We start from the raw sequence: 22360 nt of genomic DNA, 5'->3' as shown, positions 1-22360 counted from the left end.
TGAGTAGACTTATTCTCTTAAATAAATCCTACTTCTGAGTGGCTTTACAGGATGAAGGTAAAAACTGGAGAGCAAAATTACTCTAACACCATCTGTACTGCCAGTCTTATTCCTGAAATTCCTTCCTGCTATGTCAAGGCATTAAACACATTCATTTATGACCATGTGGATAGGTAAAGCCTTTCTGTATCTAAGCATTAGGAAATTAGAAATTTGGGAAGACCTCATGTAAAAGACAGAAAAACAGGGATATTACAGAAAACCCCAAAAAAGACAAATACTTGCTAGATTTGGCTCTCTTGTGAACCAGCATGTTTAGCTGTGTAGGTTTGAGTGTACTGTTTGCCAGCCAAATCATGGTCTCACCTTTATGCTAAGTGTCATGGGACTGCTACAGTAACAAGTAATTACTGGGGATAGGGACTACAAGAATGATGCACATGACCCACAGAAAGGACTAAAAGAATGACACACAAAAGCAGAAAAAGTGGGATTAAAACCAAACAAAAATTAGTCAGACATTTTAACCAGATGGCATTTCCTCTTCCTAGCAGTCTGATGTGCTAAAGCCAAGCACACGCGCTATGACAGCAGATGGAAATCACACAGCTTTGTTTATGTTTGGGACCTACAGTAAAGGGAACCATGCAAGTTTGAGCAGAGAATAATTACCCAGAGCCAAAGAAATGGGTGGTTTTTTAAAAATACCAATCCCCAATTGGTCATGAGTTATAGTCAATAAAAACTCGAGACAATCCAGTAATTGGAAAACCCAGGAGCGTTCCCTAAATCATATTCATGATGGAGAAGCTACTTTCAACCTCTTCAAAGCTGTACCTGACCACAATGTGCTTTAACACCTGCCAAACACATTTTCTTCTCATCAAAAAAGGCATTTTACCTTCTTTCCACTTCATCCAAACAAGTTACACTTCCAAGTAACATCAGTCCTTGGCCACACTGTGGTCTATCACAAAATCCACTTAAGAACACTAGAGAATAACTTTGTAATGACTATTCTTCAAAACCACACCTTGGGACATCACAAACTGAGACTAGAGCTTTGTCTGCTTTAAATACAAGCGGCAGCAATTTTGTCTTTCACTCAAAAGGTAATTCCATCTTACTGGAATTTCCAGGCCCATCACTTTGTACCTTTTACTTGCCACCACAAGGATTTGAAAAGATTTTCTATTTTTAATAAAACTCTTCTTTTACTTGACCACATCAGTGCTTACCTCCAGTTGTATCAGGCCTTAAAAAAACTGAGGTTTTGGGAGATCAGGGGGATGCAGAGGCTCTGCAGCACAAACCCCAATCTGCTGTCAGAGTTAGCAGCAGCCAGTCTCCAAGATAGGAAATATCACATCGTTTTGTGCTCTTTTGCAGACATCCTAAGCTTTCAATATCCTATAATGCCCTTCAATTTTCCAAATTTCTATCAGCCTACAACTAAAAAAATAATTCAATAAACAGCCCAACCTCCTGCTTTGTTACATGCCCGTTCCAATTTCACCTGAATGCCCTAAAGAGCACCCATTCATGCTGCTGCAGCATTTTTCTTTTCAAAGTTCTCCGCACTCTTTATAAACATTGACTAATGAATCAGGCAATATTTACCCAGTTGCTTGGAAAACAGATACACCTTTTGTGACTGCACAAAGTAACAAGAAGTGACTCATTAACAGAGTCAGGAACAGAAGCTGTGACTTCCAGCTCCTATTAACGTGGCACCTCCCCAGACACGAGTCCCAGAACACTTGCTCCCAAGGTGCCTGATCCATCTCTCTGGAACACTGAAGATTTAGCAATCTGCAATGTTGTGCTCCATTCCCAATATCATGCATCTCACCAGGCATAATTAGTTCAGTATTGTCTCATACATCACCACTCATTCAACATCAAATGCCTCAGCAAGGACTTCTTAATTAAAATATGTAAAGGCTAAAATAAAACACAGTTTTGTCACATCACTGCTGGGTCTTTCATTCACAATTGAAACAGCTTCATGTTTAACTGTGTACAGAGCCACATGCGCTATCTCAGCACACAGCAGCAAACAGTGACCACTTCAATGCTGTGAGAATTCCCCAGCTGCCCCTTCATCTCTGGAAGGAGGCGCCGATCTTCCTGCAGGAACCGACTGAGCTCTCCTGAGCGAGGACCTTATCTACAGTGCCACACGCAGGGCTCACACTCCAGCACAGCACCTGGCACAAGTGAACCCCACTGTGCAGGAAAGGCACACGGCATTCCCAGCCCTACACTGCCCAAGCTCCAGCACTCTGGGGATCTCTGCTACCCTGCCTGCCTCCAAGTGACAAACTAAGTGGCAACCTCCTCTGCTCCACATTGTCTCTGCAAGAAACCACGTATTTCCCAACATCGTGCTGAACTTCCCTCCCCCCTGAAACCACTCAACCTGGAACTGAAAGCTCAAAGCTAATCTCTGTCTTATACCACAGATACAACAGAAGCCAAGGCCAAGGAGAATGGTTTCCATGCAAACCAGCCTTCAGGAAGTCCTGAATGCCGCACTTCCAGCCACAAATCTGCACACTCTCCTCCACCACATAAAATACAGAACATGCTGCTGAGACTCAGCAATTCACACTGATATCTGCCCATGCAGCAGAACGTTCTTGCCGTCTCTTGAAAATGAGGGGAAAGAGAATGACAAGTAACAAAAAAAACACTATCAATAAAGCAAAAGGAAAGAAAAGGACTGCCGTCATCGCCACAGGGAAGCAGAGGCACAAACCACAACTCTGCATGTATGCCAGCCTTGCCAACGCTTGGATCTGAAGGCAAAAAAGCCCAGTACAGCAGGATGTGAGGAGCAAAGCCAAAATTTCCCGCTAAATATTGCTGCCAAACAAGACATTTCTTGTCAGTATTTGTAAAACAAATTGAGGTTGTGCTGTAAATATCCCTGCATCTGTGTGCTGTTCGTTTCAGCATGAAGACTTGCAAATAAGCCTCCCAGCACACTTGCTGCAGGAGAATGAATGGCTTAAGCCACTCTGGTAGGACTCAGCTGTTCAGACCCTTCAACTGGCCCTCTGTGACCTGGGGCAGACAGCACTACTGCAGCCTCTGGTATTGTCACTGCAGCAAGGTGGGCAGTGGTTTGCAGCCATTGTATACAATTTTTTGAAAAGCAATAAGCAAAGGAAAAAAACCCTTCATGAAAAAAAATTGTTTAAAAGTTACCTCAACACTACAAGATTGATTTCAGAATACTTCAAAAGCTTAACAAGAAAATCAACCACAAAACCTGGTTTAGGCTCAAACTATTTCTTTAGGGTTTCTTTTTGCATCCACCAAGACCTCCTTTACAACAAGCCAGTCTTCCAGCTCACCTTGCCCCATGAAGCCAGTTCACAAACTCTGTTATGGCATCCCTTAGCAGGAACGACAGAAGGGATAGAAGTCCATCTCTGAAAAATGCCCACGTTCTTCCCAAACAAGACATGAAAGACAGCTCTGCTTTACCCTCAAAGAGAGAATTATATCTATTGCCAGGTCACAACATCCTGGTCACTGCCTGCCACATGGCAAGGGATAATCTGATTGCAGCATCACTGGTGTCAAATAAAATTTTGGGAACCTACCAATCTATTCCCAGGTCTCCCAACCCCTTACAGCATGACTTTCACCACACTGCTTCACTGGCTGAGATTAACTTACCTTTCAATATTTCCCCATCATGGTGAGAGGAAAGGCACTGAAAGTACCAAACTTCCTATGAAAAGTATTAAAGCACTGCATGGGAGAGACTTGAAAATACATTTCTTGCAAGTAGCTTCCATAACAAAGTTTGGTCTAGATGTCAACATTTGGGAAATGAGAGTATATTAGAGTTTGATTAATTGAAGTTTATTTTACAGCAAAACCAACTAATACATTTCCCTGCCCATCACCATTACTTACAAACTCAGGAGTGGAGACTGACCTGTTTGAACTAAGTACCAAAACTTCCCTGGATTTCCAACCGAAGTCCTAAACAACAACTCTTGCCTTCTCCAACCAAGAACTGAAATAAATCCTGAAGGGAGTTATTGTTTAGCTGTATTACAGCAGCATTTTGAAGGGCCAGCTGAACAGCCTCATCATTCAGCACTTGTATATACCACATAAACACACAAAGAGTAAGCACTAAGTCCCCCAACACAGAAGTAGCCTAAAGCAAAAGACACAAAAAGGTAGCAACCAGTCCATAACCAGAAACTGAAGCTGACTAGAAACTGAAGCCAAGAGGCTGGCTCAGTATCCTATTTGTGAATCCTCATTGTTGACAACACAAAATTACCTATCAGTGCTTTTGTTAGAAATGGAGATTGGTTTTCATGGATTTCAGAGGTATGCCAGATCTCTTTACAACCTTCACCTTGTTAGAGTCCACACAATTTATGCACTGGCTTTTCAGCAGGTGACAAGAGGTACAGGCTTCACTTGTCTCTGAGGAAAAGCCCTGCTTTTTGCCAGCAGATGACTTGGAACTCTGTCCCCACCAGTTGGGCAGAGATGAAAGTGTGTGTGCACTTGGACGAGCCCAGCAGAATGCAAACAGAAGGCAGGGGCAGAGGACTCCACAGGAGAGATACCTGCCTGGTGGCAGAGGGGGAGCAGGGCAAGTTAACAATAACAAACCCACGTTAACTTGCATTTACCAATGACTTATTCTGGGTCACTGTGATGGATGAGGGTCAGTTTCAAAAGTCTAATTTTAAGGGAACCACACGATGTGCAGAGCTGACTTACATTTGCGCACAGTGTACAATCTGTTCATACCGTGGCAATCCACCCAAACACACAGGTAGGTAGCAAGCTGCTCCTCTGCAGTACAGGAAGAAGAACTTGCCACCTGCAGGCAAAGCTCTCAAAGCTGCAGAGGCACTATGACACACCAGATAAAACCACAAGCAAACTGTTATTGAGTTAAACCACATCAGAGATTTTCACATCTGCAAAGCAGAAAGTACACACCTGTTCATTCCTCCCCCCACACACAACCACTTACAAAAACAAGTTTCTCTGCCATCACATTAAAAATTGCCAGGAACGTATGCCAGAACAGAAGAAGGTCTTTAAAAAAAAGCACATTTTATTGAGAAACACAAATGGGTGGATGCTTCAAAACCAAGCAAACAGCCTTACTGCTCACACAACATTTGCTGTCAGAGCAGAACTGCACTGCCCTCCAGCTGAGGCACAACATGTGAGATTCCTCCTCCCCTTGCTTGTGGAAAAAAAGCTTGCACCCTGTGTGTCCCCTATGAAAGGCAATGTTAGCTGGAGTCTCAGCTTCAGGCTGAAAAACATGCTGTCAGAGAAGTAACAACAGCCATAAGGAAAAAAATTATTCCCCTCCATTCATTCAAAGGAAGAGAAGATGGTAAGATATAAAGCTCCCTACAGAAGAAACTGCACAGAATTATGTGGGTCCAGTTAAAGGCATAAAGCTTCAGAGGCATCAAAAAAGCTAAGACAGCAATAAAATCCGAAAGGGGAAAGGGAAAATAAGAAGGAAAAGAGCATGACACGTACCCACAGTCTATCCAGCTTATAGTACCTCGTCCTTTCACCTCCTGGGCCACGCTGGACAGTAATCTGAGTGAGCTTTCCGCAGCAGCGGCTGGAAGACAAAATTAAATTATAAAACTAAATGAACAGAATTACTACTCCACATAAAACAACACAACGTTGCATTTCTAAGCTCCAAGGCACTCGAAGAAAACTTTGTCTCATTTGAAGAAATCAATGTAACAGGGACCGGTAAAGCCTTTTGTAAACTAGAAGGAAAGCTGGCTGCAGCTGAAGCTGGGTGGCTCCTTCCCTCTACCCCCTTAAACAATAAACTGAAATTGGTATTTCCAGACACGCTCCCTGAACTACATTTATGGAGCTATACTGTGTCCTCACTCTCCTACAGCTTCCATCCCAACACTGCCTTTTTCCCTGTGGCTGGGCATGAGCCAGTTTGTACCACAGTCTCCTAATTAGAGCAATTTCATTTAGGACTTTCATCAGCTGTAAGGGCAAGTCATTCAGCCTCATCAAGTCATCTCTGCCTCCCTAATTCTACCCCAGCCATACACAGAAAATAACAGACTTTATTCTCATAATAACCCTAGGAGATACCCAAACCAACAGTCATGAGCAGTACCCAGAAAAGGTCCTTCCAAGTACTGGCTGTATTATAAATACCCAACAGAGATTTTTATAATGCCATGCCACATGCGTAGATTTTGCAAAACACTACCATTCCAAAGGAGTTTTATAAATGGTATTAAAAATAAACAGAAAGAGAAAAATATAGCAGTACAAGCATTCATTCCCCAAAAAACTCTATCAGGAGCCGTTTCCTTCCTCAATAAACAGAAAATAGAAACCCAGAGCCTCTTCCAGATCTCCACAATTACTTCAAGTATCTGAATGTAAGAATGGCAATACTGGGACAGACAGAATGCATCTGTAGACCAATATCTTGTCTCCTGCATTTGAGGAAGTGAGGGCCTGTAGATGTCAGAGTAGACAAGTAGAGCCAGCATGTAGGGATAACTCATCAAACAATCTCTAAACCCTCACAGTTTTTACCTCAATGATCTCCTGAGCCAGAAACAGCCTCTTTGTATTTGACAGCCTTTGCTTGGGCCTGATGCCATCCCACCAACTCACACGTCTCAGCTCTCAAGAACCTCGCATACCCTCGATACTCAGGACATGCAATTGCCACCTCACCAACACAGGCACTTAGACAGGTGGGGGAATTCTTTGCATGTACTTAGAGTGGAACAGTTTCACAAATACACTTTTAAAAATAAGCATTCAGGGACCCACTTGTCTCAGAAGATTCAGTAGCTGAGTACCCCTGGTAGGACACCCAGGTGGTAGGAGGAACTAAACATCTCCTACAAATTATGATACCTCCCAAAACCAATGAATTTTCTGATTGCAATAGAAAGTAATATCTAGTTCTGCTCAGCTGGGAAGTAAAGCCTTTGTTCCAGCAGTATGACCAGATGCCAGCCAACATCTCATCACAGCTGGGGGATGCATATCTGGGATTGAAACTGCACCTCCAAATTTCCACCTCTTTATTCCCCTCCCCTCTTTCTGGGTGACTGTTGAGCAAAAGATTTCTAATTGTGCAAGGATCACTGTTCCAGGAAGAAACATTAATTTCACAGTCAGCTCTGCATGCAATGCTTTAGACTGCTAAAACCAACCAATTGAATAACAAAAACAGAAAAAATGAAATCTCCATAACATGGCTTTTGAACAATGCCCATAGGGCAACATTTATTAGATGACTGTCACAGCTGAAGTGTTCTGGTTGTGCTGCTAAAAATGAAAGCAACCACCACTTAAAATATTAAGCGTAAAAAGAAAATTTTCCTTTTAAGAAGCTGAATAATACAGATGTCTTTTTATCTAAAGTGTTCCTTTCAAAAATCAAAAAGCATTAGAAACTCTTTTATGATTTTCACTTTGAACCTGTTACTACAAAACCACTTTGCCAAGTTCAAGTGCTCAAAGTTCCCCACTATAGCAAAACATAAGCAGTTTAACAAAAAAATAAGCCACGTATATAATTTTAACTGTTTCAGAATAAGCATATCTTTAGGAAATAAAGTTAATTACTCCAGCACCTGCACATCTTTGTCTGCAAAATTCTCTGACACTGGGGGGCAGGGGGAGGAGGATATTGGTCACCATATACTGCTCCAATTTGATACACTATGAACCCAGAGCAACTGTACCATCACTGTGTTGGACTGACACAAGACCTTTGCAAGAGGTCAGAAAAGGAGGACCCAACACCCAAACAAGGCATTATCTTGTCCTCTCTTACTACAGAAAGAAGAAGGAAGAAACAACCAAAACAATACAGCACTAACGAAAATCATCTGAATGACACATTCTACTTTTTGCTGTCCAATGACTTCCACATTCACAAAAGCATTCTGCACTTGTGTATGGAGTTTAAAGCTAGTTTCTTCATTTTACATGGTGTTACACAGAACACCCTCTACAAAAAAACAAGGCAAGGAAGGAGAAAAGGTATAGCAGGAGCAGAACAGAGCAAAGGAAGAGCAAACAGGTAAGTAAACAGCCAGAAAGGTGAGCCTGAATGAGAGGGAGCAACAAAAAGCTTCAAGGGGACAGGTGGCATAATGTGAAATGATTAATTTTCCATCTTACACAACAGTTCTTTTTTTATTTTTCTATTTTGTTAGTTAAAGCTGAAAGACAACCACAGGACACTCAAAACTGTCAGAAGAAAAAATAGATTGATTTCAGTACTGTAACTATTTATTATACCTCTCAGTGTCATCAGGAAATCGAAACTCACAAACTACTGTGATAAACACATCACAAAGCTCTTATTATAGGGAGCCAGTTCTGGAGAGAAAGCCAGAATAAAGTACATTTCTGCCAATGAGACAGAGCAATTAGAAGGCTGAATTAAGATGACTGCAGTCTTGAAACATCAGTAGCCTCTGAATTAAAACAAAGGACACCAATCCCGAAGAAGCCCTTGCAGTCACATAGAAGCCCCTTGGTACACTCCTTGCTGGGCACAAAGAGCTGTAACATTAAAAAAAAATAAAAACTTACCAGATTTGGAATAGAGCACTAGTACGTTATTCCGTGTCCTGAGAAGCTTCTTAAAATCCTTGTGATCATTTATTTTTTCTATGAGTGGAGACACCTTCAATGAGCACACGAATGCTGGCAAGAACGCCTAGGGAAACAGAGAGCCAAAAACATCACTCACAAGTACAAAGACAACCCGCTTTTGCAGTTGATGTTTTTTTATAATTTTGAGACATGCTGCCTTAAATAGGCTATCACATTGATTTCATCAGCAAAACCAAAAGAAAAAATGCCAGGTATGTGACTTATTGAAACTGGGCCAATACATTCCTAACAAATACCCTTAAATGGAAAGATGAGCACAACATCAAGAAATACGGTTTTACTTAAGATGCCACCCCCTTTAGAAGTTTGCTCCCAAGTGAGATAATCAGGTAACAATTCTTATGTAAATTTAATATACTTTACCAAGAGAAGCAGCAAACTGCCACTTTGAGAGCACTCTTGTCCCTACATCTCTGAATATGCTGCAAACTCAATCCCGTACTTTGATACCCTACAGAAGACAGCGAGAGCCATGAAGTTAAAATAATCCACACTGACAGGGAGCAGATGTAGGAGAGGAGAACAGAAAATGCAAGTAATCCAGCATCCGCATTACAGCACTAAGCACAACCCTCTCCCACCCACCCTTCCAAAGTGGAGCAGGGCTCATGTTTCCCAGTGCCCACACCGTGTCAAACACACACACTGCAGTGTCTTGTTCAGCTTCCACTGGCCACATGGAAGACACAGCATTTAATCCCTCTGCATCTCAGTTCTGAGCTATGCAAACAAGTTATTTTCTACTGTGTCTTCTAGTCTGTTTAAATCACAACAGCTCCAGAGCAGAGTTAGTCTGTCATAAAGTAAAACTCCTATCAAATTATGACCTTAACCTCAGCTCTGCCCTTTACTTCTTATTCTTACTGCAGTATCTTCAACAATAATAATATAATAATAATCTTATCCATCAGGCTATGCTGCTTCCCTTCTGCACTGTACTGAATTAATGCTAATGGAATGATTAAGGGAAGCTTAGCTGGAGAAATTATCTGGTTTCCATTCACCTTACAGTAAAACCTTAACACTTAATTGCTTGGCTGAAAGCTTTAGCTCATTTGCCTAACACATACAAGAGGTTCAACATTTCCTTAATTACAGGGCTGATTTTGATCGTGCCTTACTCCAACCAGGCTGGACAATGTGTCCACCGTGGATGTGAAGAAGTAAAAAAGGCTGTTTTTGCATCCCATGCGTTACATCATGCAGCATTTAAAGGAGGGACTAAGCCAATGAAGTCAGAACACGCAGCCCTATGCACGTACTTCATTCGAATTCAGCCATTTCCAAGCATCACAGTCACTGAGGCTCAGAAACAAAAGCTGCACCTACGAAGCAGATGGTATAAATGCCAGAAACATGTGGAAAAGAGAGGGGCATGAGCGGAATCCTGGGACACACGAGGTAATGGAGAAAAGCTGAACCGAGATCACCCTCAAAACAACCAGACTGTTTGAGAACTTAGAAGTTACCAGAAAATACATCTATGATGTAAAATCTAAGAGTGAAGAAGTTCCCCCACTCCACAAGCAGGAATCCCATCACTGGGCCCCACCGACCAGATTGTGAGAAGAAAGTGAGCTCATTTGCAAGTCAGCCTTCTACCTTCAGCATAAATGCTCGATGCTTTAATTCGACCAAAAGACTCACATTCTCCTAAACCCAGATGTCCAGAGCTCAACCTTCCTACTCCAGGCTAATGTATGTGAATCATTTGTGTATTTTCTGAGATGAATACATGGTGTTGCCAATCAAAGCAGGCAAATATAGCTTGTCTAAATGAGGAGACACAGACATGAAAGGCCCTGCCCAAAACCATCACAATCAGGGGCTGCATAGGAGAAATTAATCCAACATTATGGGCAGATCTCTTTAATGCTAAGTATTTTTTAAAAAAACTCTTCCCTTCACCTCAATTTTTGTAACTATTTGTGTCTTACAGTTTTATTTATGCCTTGAGTTACAGAAGACAAAAAATAAGCTTAACTAAAACTAAGGCTGAACACAGGGAAAAAAGTGAAACTACAGGTTGTTTGTTTGGTTTAAAAAACTGGATTCCATTAAGGATACTTTAGTCTGTGAACTCTCTATCAAAAAGAAACAATTGGACTACAAAATCCCACAAAAGCCATTTTCACCCCAGGACAACATGACACCAAATGATACTGTAAACTTTGTTGAAAGCGTTTACACATAGCCCAGAAGAGAGGTGTTAGAATGAGATGATCTTTGAGCTCTCTTCCAATCCACACCATCTTATGGTTTTAAGTATAGGCACTCCATGTCTTTTCCAGGTAGGAAGGCTGTTTTGCCAGCCTCGGGAATTTTCTCCCTTTTCATTTTTGTCTTTCTTTCTTTATAATGGCAGAACTGTAGACCTCTTGAAAATTGGATTCTGAAAACAATGACAGATTTAACTACTGCCTTGTCAGTGTTGTCACTAACAGAAAACTCGCTGTGCTGGTGGAACAGCAGGCGCTTGGAGGGAGATGCATGTCACATTGCATATATCCACTGCTTCTTTGCCCAATTCCTCTCCAGGTATCAAATCAATACATGTTACTCATGTTCCTGCAGTGTTACTACAGCAGATCTCTCTGTTCCTATAGTTTAGCCCAAAATCCACTGGGAAATGTATTCTGCATACAAGCACACCAGTCAGCCCAGCTGAATAAATCATCTCCCTTGAATTAAGATTAACATTAGTTGCAGCCTTTCCTGGTTATAAATCCCAAAAGGTCCAAGCCGAAGGCATGGAGTTGGGCAGTAATGCCCTGCCTGCACATCTAAGGCAGCCGCAGCAACACGGGGAGGTTACTGGCTGAGCAGAGAAATTCACCAGCCCCAATTTGTGTTTGCACTTTATGATATTTGCAAACTGATAAGAATTAAGTAGTTCCGCACTCTCTAGCTTTCTCCTGCTGAAATTAATCAAGACCCTGCCCAGGAATAAACGAGAGGCTGGTTTATGGTTAAACCTCCAGAAGAACCTCTGCCTTTCCTACCAGCTCTGTTGAAGGCAAGGGATATCAAGGAGTCAATTCCACCAGACGCGAGTCCCAAACACGGGGCTGCTTTGCCCCGCTCTAGAGTCACAGAAGTGATGACGGCACCAGCAGCTACAGCCTCACCAGGACTACAGCCACTAGTTCTGGCAACAATGTAAAATTAAGAGGATGGGGAAAAAAGAATTCTATGGAAGTAGTTACACTCTTCCACAGAAAACCAAACTCATGTTCCTGCGTAGCCCATAGGTAAAGCAGCAGCAAAGATGAAGCCAATTTGCATGTACTGTGCTATATGAATTTATTTGTAAGACATGACTCAGGTAGATTTACTCCAGACGTTTTGCAGGATAGCTCATCAGCCAGGCACTGCCCAATCAAGCACACTGCTTCTTGTTTAAATCCAGGGCACAAGAGGAGATGAGCACGTATTAAAAAAAGAAGAGGTCAAGAAAGGTGACAGTCCCTCCTGGGCAGGAAGCCTCTTTTCATATGCGTCAGGAAGTGCTACATTCACACATATGGAAATCTATAAATAAGAAACAAGCTAAACTCTCTTGTCACTTGAGCATCCTAAAGCCTTAAAATCTATTCACGACCACCACTGAAGAAAAGTTAAGAAATGCTCCAAGTATTTTTCTCAAGAAATTACCCACCTGCTAAGGTAAAAGGCGTAACCATGACCAACATGTGCAACATCTCTGCCACCCTGGCCAGTTATAGCAATGAGAAACTGCAACAAAACTGAGGGAAGGTCTATTTTATTCCATGCTGTGTTTGCACAGTTGCCTATCGTAACAGGTCCTCATTCATGGCTGGCTCGGTAATGCAACTGTCACCTGGGGTTCTCAGATGCAGGAAACTTTGGTGGAGGCCTTCAAAAAAAGACAGAGTACACATGGCGAACTATGAAATGCAAATCTCATAGCAATTCTAGTCTGCAGATTTTCCCCAGCTCAAGATCACAATCTGAATTTATTTTCACAGAATTTTTATGGCATAGGTCACACATCAGTCATGTGACTGTAGTATCTGAGATGCATGAAAGACTCTCAAGTAAAATACAAGTGAACTCAAATCCTCAAGACAGTCAATTCAAAACTGCTGAGACACGGCTATTCAAGTACAAGGAACAAAAGCCTCATGTGTTCTAGCTGTCTCTGTTCTTCAAAGCATATATTTAAATATATGATCTTGCAAGCTTGGTGGCAGAAGTCTGACCTGTCAAAAAGGTTTAATTTTCTTTTTTCCCCCACTCTCTAGCAATTCCTTGCAGAGCTGCCAAACATATGCATGTGTTAAAGAGCAGTAAACGCTCCACAACCCCACTCCCTTAGAATTGGTACCCAAGGAAGATCTGAGCTTTCAGAGACCCAGAGGCAAAGAGTTACAGGCAAATAACTATTTGCTAATTATACTTCCAGGACTGACACTGTTGAAAAATGTGGTCATCCCTCAGGCCGTGTTTCCTCAAAATTATCAAGGATCTGAGAAAGTAGAGTTTATTTCTCAAGCTTTTACTCTTCTCTGAATCTCATTTTAAAATGAAAAAAGGGAATATCTTTCAAACAGTCACAAGAATGTATTTTCATATTTTACATTTATTATTCAAATTAAATGTGATAAATGCTTAACAACTGCTCCCACAGAAGCCAGTTCAATTTATGAGTTGCTCCCCACAAAAGCTTCGTGACAGCATGGTCTTTTGCTAAAGATAAGCAGCATATCTGGAGAATTACTTATGCATTTATTTTACATCAACAGCAATGAAAATACACAGTTTTAAAAACAAGAAAATAGATCTTCCTTATTTAATTTTGATTTATATCAGAAGAGTAGTATTGTACACTGGACAGAAAAATTATTCCCTATTTCTCCTATTTCCAGCTCAAGAGCCCGAAATATATACTTCCCTGGACACAAATAATGCATAAAAAGTATAAATGGATATGCAGCTGAAACAGTGCTTAGGTGCCTGAATCCATATGTCAGCACGAGTTTTTTATGCACGCACTTACACATGTATAATTAGGCAGCCAATTTGCACACTATTCATCAAGAATAGCTGGGGCTGTGACAACAGACTCTAGCAAAACTGCTGCTTGGCAAGGACACAGCCTTACACTCGACCACAATTTCTAAACTCCACTTTTTCAGGAAGACATTGACTCAGATTTCTGCTTTAGCTTAGCCACCCACTGGTGTCATTCTCATTTTGGGACAACAGCACTCAACCCACTGTAAATATGATCAATCAGCAACCCTGTGCATATGAAACAGATTGTGTCTGACAAGGCATTTTAAAGTAGTCTAGCTGAAGAGGAAACCTGCCTCAAAATTCCAAGCAGTAATGGAGATGACTGAATTTCATTTCATTATTAACTTCTTTAAGAGGGGAGTAGCTCACGTTCTGAACAAGGGTCTCGTCTGACACATTAAAACGGGGAGGGGGGGGGGCGGAGAACAGACAAGAAATCTCAACAAGGCAGAATCTCACCTTTCCTTTCCCACTCAGCTCCCAAAATGAGACCTGTGATGGACTGCACACTTAACTTCAGAAGGCTGACTTGAAGGGACACCTCTGTACTGTGGTGACAGAGGTTTGTAAATCTGCAGATCAGCTGGTGACACAGCCAGGTCCCGTGGTGCAGACACAGTGCACGTACTAACAATACCAGATCTAAGTCATCTCCAGGCAAGCACAAGAGAGAAACTGACCCATTGCTTCCTTCCCCCAAGTCCCTTCCCATTGAAAAATACAAGATGTCCAAATCCAAAGCCCCCTTGTTTACAAGAATCACAGTTTGACTGCAGATGTTTTATCTTCCTTGTTCATCATACAAACCACTCTTGACCTTGTGCAATAATTGCTTGCTTTTCACTCAGGAGCCCTCCCTCTGCTGCTATTTACATTCAGGGTTGTGCTGCTTTGATCACTGAGCCATTTGTAACAAATACCTTCCAAGATGGATAGTGATAAGTAGGACAGTCCCCTTTTTTCGTTCATGATTAATATCTAAAATAGCTGTAGAAACATTTTAATCAAATCAAATGGGAGGAGACAGGTTAGCTCTGTTACCCAAAGGTACATCAAGGAAGTCTGGTAGAAAATTACTTTGTGGAGTGGGGAAGAGAAAGGGTAGTAGCTCTTGGGTCTCAGACTTCAGGGGTCACAGCTGAAGTTGCCCCTGCAGTAGTCTCTGCAATCCCACTGGAATCACAAAACCATCTTCTGCCAATTGCCCCTGCAGGGGTTCACAAAACGCAACCTGCTGAGGACTCCCAGCACAAAGGCTGCTCAGAGATGTCTGTGACCAATCCAAAAAGCAACCTATGGTCTGAGTGGGCAGCAGCGACTCCCATACCTACAGCACCATGGGGTGGCCAGGTGAGGAATCCAGCAGACACACGGGAAAATCAACAACTTCTGCCCTGCAGGACCAATAGCATTTGAAAACTGTGGGTTTGCCCGACAGATTTATATTTGCAGTCATGCCCACTGGACACTTCCTGGGTTCTGTTCATTCCCACAAGCTCTGTGGAAGAGCACATTCTTACTGCATACATAATCCAGACCAGTTAACTCTCACCTCAAGCCGTTCCAGAAATTAAAAAACTGAAGCACTACTGAAATTTTGTTGGGGGCGTCATATCTACAAAGAGGCAAGTGTCATATTTTCTTTTGTTTTCGAAGGAAGGCAAATTAAAATCTTGACACAGAGTGCTTTAGTACTCTTTAACTTAGTCTGAAGAAAGCTACAAATAAGACATTCCACTTAACGTGGTGCTTGCTTCACTTTCCAAATATAGAAGGTAGCAAAAAATACCATGGAGACGTCAAGATTTGACTAGACTCTACTGTTCATATTGTTCTTAAACAGTGGGGTTTAAGCTACAGGCATAATAGTCTATACTAAAGGATGTTCTTAAGGGCTCCGAGTAGCAAATTAATTGTATGGTTTATCATTGGGTTTCGAATGCTCTGTGAAGGAAAACGTGTGCAACTATTTACTAATTAACAACTGACTGTAATAGGGTCAATTACTAATGTTGACAAAGAACTTTCTCCTTATTATGAATGTGAAGCTCTCAATCTTCAAGCCAGGCAGAGCACCATACATATATTAAACAAGCTGTCGATTAAATAATATTTCAGATATCACTTCTGAACGAGCACATTTGACTACAGAAGTTGAGGGCATGAGCAAAGCATATGCCACATACTACCCCACTAAAAACTGGGTTTTCTAGAAGTTTAAAGAAATACCACCTACTCAAGAAGCACGTAGGAGGTACTATAAAAAGAAGACAAAAACACTATTAATGGGATTTATAAGGAAGAGAGGGCAAAAAAAGGCACCTGAAAATCTCTAGCACTTTTTATGGCACTTGTTATCTTCAAAGCATTGCACAAATGTTAACTAATTAATCCTCACATTTTTCTGCCAGGTGATAGGAGACAAAGTTTAATTTTAATAGCTAGAGCAAGATTCACACAGAAAGGAAGTGATCTGCAAGAGGCAAAAGGAAGGCAGCACCAGAACAAACCAGCACACAGCTGATCCTAGAGCAGCACCACCACACAGTCATGCTGTGCCATATCCAGGAAAAGTGAGGAGGGGGAGAGAAAGAGTCTATTTGCAGTCACCCAGCAAATATGACTCTAAACCCAAAGACAAGAGACAGGACATCATCAAGACAGTCACAAATTAAGTTACCTTTGTTATCTGTGTTCTGCAAGCACGCAATTCACAGCACCCTCCACCAATGCTACCAGCCCCTCACAGCTAGCACAGTGCCAAAACTAAAGACTTGCTTTGCTATCACAATTTTCTGCCATTCACAAGCTTGAAAAGGTGGCAGGAACAAGGTAAGCAACAACTTACTTCCAAAGTGACCCTGCCTGGATCAAGAAATTTAAAGCAATTCTACTAACTGCAATGCAATTTGCAAGCAGAATTAGAGTTTTTCAATTCACAGACCTCCAGTCACAGCTCTGAGCACAGTCACTCCCTCCATTTTACTGAAACAGTGGAATTCAAGGAACTCCATCACCAAAAGGCAAAAGAAATGGTCAACAATAGAACAAGCACCTCTTCTATCACCAATTATTCAGGACACCATGAACTCATCCCCGGGCAGAAACACCAGTTCTGATGACCACATCAATATCCCAGGGCCTCTGAGGTAAATAGGTGCTGTGGCATCAAAATCAATGGATTGAAAACATCCCTCCATAAGGCATGGAGTGGAGTAACGAAGCCAAGATTTGATTTGGAAAGGGCATCTGAGGACACACACCATAGCCCACATAAGAGTTTTACAAATCCATATTTTGAAGAGGGAATGCACAAAGTATGAATACAGTGGGGAGACAAGTAAGGAATTTGTCTCTGCAATACCCTCCCTGTGACTGCCAGGAAACACTGTTCAAAAAGGCTCCTGTGGTACAAGCAATAACTGGATGGGAAGAGGCACCCCTGAATTGAAGCCAAATGCCACAATAGGAAACAGCACGTGAGCATGGCAGTGGTGAAGCAGTGCTCACACTCTGCCTGCAAGCTCCCCAGAGGCAAGCCACTGCTGCCACACTGCAGGGCTACCTACAACACAGAGGGAATCATGCCCAAGCCCTCCCTGCAGGCCCGGATTCACAAGTCACTGTCAGTGCTCACTAGTGCATTCCCATGACCCTACTGGCAAGGATTAAGGAAGTACCTGAGGAGCTGGAAAGCTGAAATGTTCCTTTCAAACCCTTCTTTGAAGGCACTGGCTTTGAGTGGCACCAGGTCACAAAGTCTGCTTCCCAATGGTGCTCAGTTAGCTGGACTCTTGACTCAGTTTCTCTGTCATTAAGCCAACACTCGGAAGACAAACTGATCTTTGCCACACTGGTATGAGATAATATTCATCAGTGTTTGCAAAGCAAACAGACCCAGATGCGTAATCCTGTTGGAAGCAGTGGCTGCCTTCTGCTAGGGAAAGCACAGCACTGGATGCATCAGAGGAAATGCTAATCCCACCTTGTTGTGAAACTCCTTTCCAGTGCCTTGAACAGTAAATTCAGTCTTTTGAGCACGAAACACAGCCAACCACTTGATAAACCAAAGAGGGAACCCACAACTTCCTCATGGTCTCCAATTCATTCAAGAAATAAAACTTCACAGCAGACAGAGATCACTCCATCATCTTCCTCATGTGAGTGTCACACACCCACAGTGATGCTGAAGGTAACAAATTAATAGCTTACATTAGAAGATACTGAAATGTTTTCTTCATCCAGCTTTGTAGGCTCCCTTTTACATATGTAGGAAGTCTTACAGAGATAAGGATTGCAATTCTCAAAAGCCACCTCCAATTTTGGGTCAAAAAATGAGCCTTATTTTTCAGACGTGCTATGCATGCACAACTCTAGCTGCTGTTCCAAGTGCACTGCAAGTAGTCAGCACGTCCAGAAAAACTAACAAACAAACAAACTAAAAACCAGAAAAACAAAAACACATTTGGGTACATGAAAAAGGACTAGCTGGAAGGAAAAAAATGTTCCTCATTGGCCTACCAAGCAGCTGGTATTACCTTTAGTTTGACTTTACACACTGAGAACCACCTGATTTAACATCCTCATATCGACTCAAAAAAAAAATTAAAAGCAGGTTTTGCTATGTCACAGCTGTAGGCTAGTTTTTCAATCCTGGAGTACAGCGAGTTACATATTTCAAGATGAAAAATCACACCTTCAAGTGCAAGATAATGCAAATTGGAAGAAATAATTTAAACTACTTGTACACAGCAAAGGGGAAAGAATTAGCTGAATCAACAGCTCAATGAAGACATCTGCTCAGCATGAAGCATCACAGAGCAAATAAACTGCTGTGGCAAATTAAGAAAGGTAAGGAAGAATAATGTGGATAAATTTAAATGGCTTTGTATAATTTCACTGACAAGAGCAGGCCTCTGCTCATCTCAAAGACACCAGCTCCGCAATACAAGAGGTCAAAGAGGGCAACCAGAACAATTAGGAACAACAGATTTTTCTTTCAATCTACAAAGAAAAAACACAGGAAAATACTTAGATTAACATAAATCAATGTTACAGTAAGATAAGGTCTGACAGTCACAGTGGATAAAGTAGGAAATACCAGAAATAACTCCATGTGCTTAGCTATTTTGAAGGGAGGGAAAAGTCAGTCCACTTGTAACGCCACTTGGTCCACAGTATATGCTCAGTCTAAGGAATGCACTGCCACAAGCATCACTGGGAAAACTACTGCCTATATTAAAGATGAGCCACAGAGGAAAAAAATCCACACTAAGACCTTTCCAGCATTTAGGGAAGAGTTCAGCCTGACTTCAGTTTCACTTGAAATCAATAAAGTGCAGATAGCAAAGGTCTGTGATTCTAGACCAAGCTTAAAACAAAGCAAAATTTGTTCAGAATGCACAACATTTCTTCTCCCTCCTGAACGAGCTGAGAGCTATGGCCCTGCCAGGGGCAAAAGGCTGTATCAGGCCAAATCTTTCTGTCCCACAAAGGCAATTCTAATATTAGCACAGAATAAGCATAAGGCAATTAGCAATTCCACACTTGATTTGTATGAACTAGATGAGTACTCCACGGTCATGCATTTCCAAATACATTTCAGATCACTTATGCACAAAAAAAATAACGTATTTTTTCCTTAATTATTAGCTTCATTTATCGGGGCAGAAGGATGAACTGTAGTTTATGACAATAAAGTGAACAAAGTAGCGTTTTAAAGCGCGCCTTCGTCAATATTTTGAGCTATTTATGCTAAATTCTGTGGATTAGGGAAAAAAAAAAAAAAAAAAAAAAGAAAAATCAGACTTTAAAATATTTCTGGGAGTGTAGGAGCCTCCCTGAGGTAAGCAGTGCTCTGCTCAGTGCAATGTCAACGCAGCACACCGCGGCGGTCCGGAGCGCGCCGGGATGGACAGCGCCGCATGCGAGGGGCGCGGGGCGGGGGTGCCCGGGGCGGGGGTGCCCGGGGCGGGGGTGCCGCTCACAGGTGCACAAAGCCGAGCGCGGCGGCTCCGCTGCGGCACAGCCGCCGCCGGGGGAAACCCTCTGGAAACCCTCTGCCACCGTGCCGCTTTTCACGCGAAACTTGGGACCGAAGCGCCGCCGGTCGGAGCCCCCGGAGCCGGGGCAGCCGGGGGCCGCAGCCCGCAGCCGCTCGGGGAGCGCTTTCTCCGGGCGGTGCTTCGGGATACAGAGAGAAAGGGAAAGGGGAAACAGGAGAGCAGCACACGGGCTGAGCGCCGGGAAGACACCCGGGAGCAGCGCTGCCGGAGCCCGGCCATGCCGGGCTGTGCCGAGCCGAGCCCGCCCGCGGCGGCGGCGAGTGCGGGCGGCGGAGGAGCCGCCGCGCCCGGCCCCGGGGGCCCGTCCCTCTCCCAACTTTCGCCCAACTCCGCCGGCCGCGCCTCGCCCCCGCCCCGGCCCGGGGACGGGGGACACCCCGCGCGGCCCCGGCCACCCCCCGCCGCCACTCACCACCAGGCCGAGCAGCAGCAGCGGGAGCGCCGGGAGCCGCCCGCGGCGCCGCGCAGCCCCCGCGCCCTGCCCCGGCACTGCCATCCCGCCGCCGCGCCGGACCCGCTCCGGACCCGCCGCCGCTGCGGCTGCTGCCACGTCTGGCGGCGCAGGCGCGCTCGCCGCCACCGCCCGCCCGCGCCGCGGCATGACGGGGGCTGTAGTCCGGCCCGCGCCGGGGATGCTCATCCCCCGAGGGACGGGGCAGCTCCCGCTGCCATCCCGCGCGGGGAAATAAACGCCCAAACCCCGCCGAAATGCTGACGGCAGTCGCACAGCAATCCCCGTCCCGTTTGCTTCAGCAGAGGTTAAAAAGTTCCAGCTCTTCTCTCACGTCCCACTGGCCTCCCGTCCGGGGTTCTTTGTGCCTCCAGCTCTCTCCCGGCGTGTGCCTTACTCCAAAGAGGCTTCTGGCATACAGCCTCTTTCGTGATGCTTGTTTGTCAGGGGTTTTAAAAGCTTTAGCTGATCTTATTCCAGCTGATCTGGAATAAGAGATGAATAAGGGAACAAAAAATAACGAAAGGGGAGAGAGAGTTAACTGGTAGAGAGGATTAGAAACTAGGACCTGTTGTCCTTGTAAGTTGCTCCCACTCATTAAATCCAAAAGGTGAGCCCTGTTTATCCGCACACGTCGGCAATGATGCCAAAGTGCAAGAAAATAAACAAATGCACTGAGTCTGACCAGGATCAATTTGTGCAGCCTCCACTATAATCACGGTATTGGAATGGTTGCTGCATCCAGACGAACAAATCGGTCTATGCCCTGAGTCTGGCACATCCAGTGAGCTAGCTCTGCCTCGCAAGGACATCCCAGATGTCCTGCCAGTAATCTTAAGGTCAAGGCAGGTCAGCCGCGTTATAATTGGCTTCCCACAAACAGAAGGGATCTTCACCTACCACCCAGTGGCTGTGTGAAATTCTTCATTGGCTCAGAAACATCAAAGGAAAATCAAAGGCATCTTCGAGCCTGATCCTTACAGCTGACTGTCACCCGAGCATTAGACTAAGAGGATGGCTGCAAGGGAGCAATTTGTAGATCCACACAGCTGACTGATCACTTCAAGTGGTGATCATGAAAACTGAATGACGTTGACATTAACAAGTCCCCTGGTGGAGATATAATTTTGCAAAGCAGAAACACACATAGAGAAAGTTATTACTATTAACATTTACACTTTTGTGGCATCTTTTGCAGCAGAATCAGAGCACACTTTCTCAGTCACAGCTGGATAACCTTTAGCAAATCATTTCACAGTGCTATGCCTCGCTTCCCATGTGCAAAAGGCCTGCCTTAAAACAAGGTTAGCAATCCTCAGCTTTTGCTAAAAAGCCAGTGAAAGCACACATGAGGCACAGCCCAGGAGCCATCAGAAGGAGTTTGTGATTAGAAGGGATGGATGGCTGAAGGGAGACCTAGGGAAGGAAAAAGCATTAATCTTTTCACTTCACAGTTGAAGGATCAAAAAAAAAAATCCTTTATGTCAAATTTCTGTACCCCTTACATTCATGCTATCCACACTACCACTTCTCGCCTGCAGTCCTTACTGAGTGCCCTGGGATGGATAGATGGATGGGTGTGCTGCACTAGTTACCACCACTGCTGGTGCCAACCTCCCAGTCTGTGATAATCAGCCTGCTAGTAAAAGGGTCTGGATCTCCACTTGAATCCCAGTTCAAATAAGCTATCAAAAATTCCAGGAATAGGTAACCTCTTCTAGATGCTGTTCATCTTCAAATCCCCAGCCTACAGCTGAAAAGCTTCTGCATGCAACTACCATGACACATCCAGACCTCTAATCTCAGCTGGATATCCAGATCCTCAAAGACTGTTTGAATCCTCCTGTGAATCTTTTGTGTAGAAAAATGTTCTATCTTCTGATGCTTCACATCACAGTCACCATTATCAGGCAATGTAAAAGTAACCTCAGTGTGGTAGAATTTTCTGTGCCGTGTCATAACCATACAGGATGTGCTGCCATTGTGATAGGAAAGGATAAAATCATGGGAACATGGTTGTTTTGTCACAGCAGTACATTTTTATCATGATGGCAAGAGGAAACATTCTCAGGAAGAAAGAAAAAAAGAAGACAAG

The 22360-nt window shown here is 43.5% G+C and overlaps 1 protein-coding gene across 1 annotated transcript in view; it reads right to left on the bottom strand.

The window, feature by feature from the left end:
• PDIA5 (protein disulfide isomerase family A member 5) overlaps positions 1-20454 on the bottom strand; it is a 97505-nt gene extending 77051 nt beyond the window's left edge. The window contains exons 1-3 of the mRNA XM_014871768.2: positions 20227-20454; positions 8626-8752; positions 5551-5638 (exon numbers count right to left, since the gene is read on the bottom strand). Coding sequence (XP_014727254.2) covers positions 5551-5638; positions 8626-8752; positions 20227-20454 — 443 coding nt within the window. The remainder of the gene's footprint in view (positions 1-5550; positions 5639-8625; positions 8753-20226) is intronic.
• Positions 20455-22360: the final 1906 nt, after the last annotated feature.

Source organism: Sturnus vulgaris, chromosome 7 (genome assembly GCF_052056855.1).
Source record: "Sturnus vulgaris isolate bStuVul1 chromosome 7, bStuVul1.hap1, whole genome shotgun sequence".
Taxonomy (NCBI): domain Eukaryota; kingdom Metazoa; phylum Chordata; class Aves; order Passeriformes; family Sturnidae; genus Sturnus; species Sturnus vulgaris.
This window is presented reverse-complemented; position numbering and strand designations above follow the sequence as displayed.